We start from the raw sequence: 5,612 nt of genomic DNA on the forward strand, positions 1-5,612 counted from the left end.
GGGCCGGCCGGTGGCCCCCGCACCTGTCACCGCAGCCCCCGGCCACCCGTCCCGTCGCGGCGGGGCCCGGAGCCAGCCGGGTGTCCCCACCGAGTTGATGGCGGCACTCGTCCCGCGGGGCATCCCGGCTCACGGCCTGTCTCTCCCCACCCGTGTTCCAGGTAGGAAGATGCCCCCGGTGGCCCAGCAGCAGGAGTTAGGAGTCACCTGCCCGTGAGAGCCCCGCCATTGGGAGCCAAATGCCCGGAGAGGTGCAGCCGCGCCGAGCAGCGCCTCAGCTCTCCTGAACGGCACCGCACACCGCTCCCCCGGCACCCAGCGCTCGCCCGGCACCTCCCGCCCCACGAATGGCTACTCAGAGGAAGCACTTGGTGAAAGATTTCAACCCCCACATCACCTGCTATATCTGCAAAGGTTATCTCATCAAGCCCACCACGGTCACCGAGTGCCTCCACACCTGTAAGTACCCCTTGGCCAAACAGCCCGCCTTCCCCAGTGGCACTTCTCCAAGCGTTAGGTGTTGGGGATGATCCCCCAGGCTGGGTTTTGTTTGCTCCCAGAGCTTTGGGTGAAATGCTCCCCCTCTGCTCTGCCCTGGGGAGGCCCCATCTGGAGCACTGGGACCAGTTCTGGGCTCCTCAGATCCAGAAGGACAGGGAACTGCTGGAGAGGGGACAGCAGAGGGCTGCAAAGATGATGAGAGGACCAGAACATCTCTCTGCTGAGGAAAGGCTGAGGGACTTGGGTCTGTTTAGTCTGGAGAAGAGAAGACTGAGGGGGGGATCTGATGAACACCTATAAATCCTTCAAGGGTGGGTGTCAGGAGGATGAGGCCAGTCTTTTTTCAGTGGTGCCCAGGGACAGGACAAGAGGAAATGGGCACAAACTTGAATCTAACAAGTTCCACCTAAACACAAGGAGGAACTTCTCTCCAGTGAGGGTGGCAGAGCCCTGGAAGAGGCTGCCCAGAGAGGTGGTGGAGTCTCCATCTCTGGAGACATTCAAACCCCACCTGGACACGTTTCTGTGGGACCTGCTCTGGGTGGACCTGCTGTGGCAGGGGGTTGGACTGGATGATCTCCAGAGGTCTCTTCTGACCCCATATCATTCTGGGATTCTGTGACTCTGCAGTTTCTGGTGGGGTTTCCTAGACTCTGCTCTGCCCTTTGGGTCATCTCTAGGGCATGTTGGCACTTTGCAGAGTACAGACACCCCATTTTTTCCCCTGAGCTGATGGCGATCCTGTTGGCTCTAGTCACTTTCTTGGACCACTCAAAAAAAATGTATTGAGAGAGCACATAAATATATTCAGACTGAGGAATTCAGTTGCTTTCCATAGATTGGTTTATATTATAAATATTTCTTCAAGTTAGGTTATTGTGGATTTTAGCAGGCTTTATGTTTAGCGTTTGGGAGGTTTGGGGGAGTCAATCATCTGACTTTCAATAAGTGTGTTAGTTATGTGTCCTCTGGCAGAGAGTTCTTCTGAGCAGTCATAACTTAAAATTTCTTCTTAATGTAAATGAAAGCCATAGCTTGGATAGGTCCTATTTGTCTCTAGTTTGGAAACAAACAAAAAGCCTACCAAAGCCGAGCTTAAAATATCTTTGTAAGACAAATCATGAGTCCTTTTCAAAGCAGTCAGATCAGTGTCACATCGTCACGGACTCTGAGACCTTCTCTGCTGTGAACGGAGCAGAGATCCTCACAGCAGGAGAAGGGAGTTAAATTCTCTTCCAAGAAATTCAGACATAGCTTTTGTAAAACACAGGGAAGTGCTTTCTGAAGGAGGTCACTACTAATTGCTTACAGAAAACAAGAAACCACTCTGCTATTGATATGAAGCCACTGGTAATCCTTCTGAAGAATTTTCATGCTAATCCTCTTAGAGTCTCCCCTGCTAAAAAATTTCAAAATAAGAGAAGGTTAGGGGTCATGCCTACCAGTTCCAAAATTAATATTGACCAATATCAATTACCCTTACACCATTTTTCCATTATTTTTTTTTATTATTATTATTCTTTATCAATCATTTAAAATTGGTGTCGGGTTAGAAAGACTTGACTCCACAGAGATGCTGCTGTTTGTACTGGACAGGAGCCTTACAAAAAAAAATATTAGACCAACCCCTTCTGTTATAGGAGTTAGCAGAAGAGGAACTCCGTCTCCATTGAAAAAGAGTTATTCCTCAGCTCAGATTCTGTGAGGTCAAGGCAGAAAAGATCTGGAGTCAACCAAGCCCTTCCCCTACCTCAGCGAGGTCAGCTGAGTTACCGAATGGCCCTTGTTCACAACCCTGTTAGACCTCACAATGTCATTGTCACACCAACTGTTCAGCCTTTTTTCCCCCCACACTCTTTGGATTGAGGTTCTCCACCTAATGGGATTTCTGAGATCACAGGGGATTCCTGCCCTTGCGGTTCTCGTCAGTGTTGTCGTCACCCGCCACTAATCCGTGTGCTTTCTGCTGGCAAAGTGGGGCATCATCTCCACCTCCAGCACCAGGACACCAGGACTGTGAGGTGTCAAGTCCTGCAGTTGAAGAGCTTCATTGGCGGGAGCCTATTTGACAGATTCCTGGGGCAGAATATGGCTATTTTCATTCTCATTGAAGTCATCCGAGAAGTGCCTTTTGCTATGACTCTCAGACTTTTGCTCTGTCTGACATCAGATTTAATAGGCTAATCCTCCTTAGTCCTTTGGTTCACTTCACACAGACCTTGTATCTCTACATTTAATTGCTTTGGTGCTCTCTACTTCAATAATATAGAAGAATCATGCTCAAAAATGTCCTTTTTTTTTTTTTTTTTTCCTTCTGAAGAATTTTCATGCTAATCCTCTTAGAGTCTCCCCTGCTAAAAAATTTCAAAATAAGAGAAGGTTAGGGGTCAGGCCTACCAGTTGCAAAATTAATATTGACCAATATCAACTACCCTTACACCATTTTTCCATTTATTTTTATTATTATTCTTTATCAATCATTTAAAATTGGTGTCGGGTTAGAAAGACTTGACTCCACAGAGATGCTGCTGTTTGTACTGGACAGGAGGCTTACAAAAAAAAATAATACTCTGTTGGACTTCTATGTGGGTGATGAAATTCTTTGTATTCAGAAATAGGAAGACATCTCCTCCATTAATGAATGGAGAAGATAGGATTTTCAATGTTACCTACTTCCCATTCATGGGAATATTTCCTTTTCTAGACTATCTTCTTTCTCAGAATCTCTGGGTTGCTTAAATAAATAAATTTAAATGCAGTTTGGCCATCTCTGAGGAGATTCTCAGTCACACCAATGAAGAGAGATTATACAAATCTTAACTACTCATATTTTAAAAGTTATTGGGACTTTAATTAAAGTGTGTTCTTAAATACTCTGTTGGGCTTCTATGTGGGTGATGAAATTCTTTGTATTCTTGAAGTCTAGTAGCAAGATGTTTAGTATTAGGAGTATGAGCTATAAAAAATACATAGAAAAGTGAAGAAATGTTGTACGGACAGAAAGTCACATTTTCTGCTCTGTACCAGCCTTCTCACCCACTGGAAGTGCGTGTTAGGGAACGTGTGTACAAAAATCCATTAAGTCTAGTAATTTAACACATTATAAAAGACCTGTGATATCAGAAGAGTTCTGTGGCTCTGAGTGCCAGCACTGAACACCTCACCACCTGAGGTTAAGAAGAAGCTGGGTTGTATCCGGCGGGCGGGCTGGTGCTGCCCCAGCACCCCTGCTCTGGGCTCCACTTTGGAGTGGTAGTTCTTTAGGTAAATGATGGAAGAAATCACTGTGTTTCAGCAGAAAGCATATTTGCAATCACAACAGGCCCTTTATTTTTTCACTCCATTTACTGATGTATTTGCAGTTCTCGTTTTGGTTTAAGTGAAGTAATAATAAACAGGGGATGGAGTTTATCTCCATCCAGAACGCTGTAACGCAGGAGTAATAATAGCAGGGGTGTTTGTTCTCATCAGCCTGTGTTCCCCTTGCTTATTAATGGCAGTAACATTTACAGTCTGCAGTTCATCACTTGGAAGCAACAGTAGTGTAGCACCTTGTCTAGTTTAATTTCAGTTCATTGGATTTTAAATTCACATCGTCGTTGGGTTGGGTTTGGTTATACTTGCCGTGGTCACGATCCTGGTTTTTCATTATAAAATTCAAGTATTAAATGTTTACCGTAAGTTCTGTCATTGCTTTCAAAGGTGCTACATCAAAAGGGAAACAGCCACTTTGAACCCTGTGCAATTTCTGTCAACTTTTCTCTCACAAGAAGTATTTACAACAGTATTTTCAGTCGCCAGCAGCAGTGTTGGGAAGAAAATAATGTGCAGAAGTTCTTTTCAGATGGCCTGAAGTGAGGATGGGCTCCATGGGGCCAGCGCTCCCCGGGATGTGCATCCTCAGAACCTCCTTTTTACACATGCTACATACTCTGAGTTTTGCATTTTATGACACTGGGAGAATTACAGGTAGTAAAAATACCCCAGCATTTAAAGCAGACCTGTCCTGCTGGACTCAGCAGAACCCACTGTGGCTCTGAGGAACAAGAAGTGGAATTGGAATTACTTGCTTTAAAACCATGCTCTTTTATCTTTGTAATAGTAAAAATACCCCATCATTTAAAGCGGTGCTTGTCTGACCTGCTGGACTCGGCAGAACCCACTGTGGCTCTGAGGAACAAGAAGTGGAATTGGAATTACTTGCTTTAAAACCATGCTCTTTTATCTTTGCATGTAGTTAGCTGGTGTCATCAGGTCATGTTCAAGCAATATGATTTAGATCCTGGTCTAAGCTGGGTTTTTTCTCTTTTTGTCCTTCAGTTTGTAAGACTTGCATCGTTCAACACTTTGAAGACAGCAATGACTGTCCCAGGTGTGGAAACCAAGTGCATGAGACCAATCCACTAGAAATGTTAAGGTAAGATGACATTGCTGTCATGGAAGAACAAACAAATAATTATAAAAAGTAATCCTAGTATCTTTATCCTGAGAATGAATTAATTTTTTTCCTTATTTCCATAATACATATATCAAGTGTTCTTGGCCATAAATTCTGTCACTATTTCGTCTCCCAGTTGAGTTTTATCAGATATAATAAAAGGGGAAAAGGTAAAAGAAAGACATAGCAAGGCTGGGTATATTGTACAAATTAAAACAAGTATTTCAATGCCTCTATTAAACAAACAAATGAACCACACCTCTTTTATTCTTTACATGAAATTAAATTCTAGAGTTTCTTTTTTCAAACTATTCAGGGCATTCCAAACTGTGTGCAACTTATTTTTTTTTCTTAGAGCAATGTAGCAAATGAATCATACAAATAACAGAGTTCTCCAAGGGGCAGATTTACCGGTTGGAATTGAAATCTGCTGTCAGAGAAAAGACATTCATGAAAGTTTCGACACTGGAAATGCCCTTTCTTGAGAGTTTGCATTTTTTAATACCACAATAGCACATCTTTGTTTAAACCATTATTTGTCTTGAAATTCTGGATTCTCTTTGAGCGATGTTATGTGGAAAAGAAAGGCAATAGCCTCCTACAAGTATAGTGCAGAGAAATCAAGAAATGGCATTGTAAGTGGAAGAACTTTTCCTAAACTTCTGAAGCCAGT

General features: G+C 43.6%; 1 protein-coding gene across 4 annotated transcripts in view; it reads left to right on the forward strand.

Moving 5' to 3' along the window:
- Window positions 1–177: 177 nt before the first annotated feature.
- Window positions 178–5,612, forward strand: part of PCGF5 (polycomb group ring finger 5) — a 19,408-nt gene continuing 13,973 nt past the window's right edge. For all 4 annotated transcript variants that reach the window (XM_014965909.1, XM_014965927.1, XM_014965936.1 and 1 more), the window contains exons 1-2: window positions 178–459; window positions 4,822–4,918. In XM_014965909.1, coding sequence (XP_014821395.1) covers window positions 348–459; window positions 4,822–4,918 — 209 coding nt within the window. In that variant the 5' untranslated portion in view covers window positions 178–347. The remainder of the gene's footprint in view (window positions 460–4,821; window positions 4,919–5,612) is intronic.

This window comes from Calidris pugnax, unplaced genomic scaffold, assembly GCF_001431845.1.
Source record: "Calidris pugnax isolate Ruff unplaced genomic scaffold, ASM143184v1 scaffold64, whole genome shotgun sequence".
NCBI classification, from domain to species: Eukaryota; Metazoa; Chordata; class Aves; order Charadriiformes; family Scolopacidae; genus Calidris; species Calidris pugnax.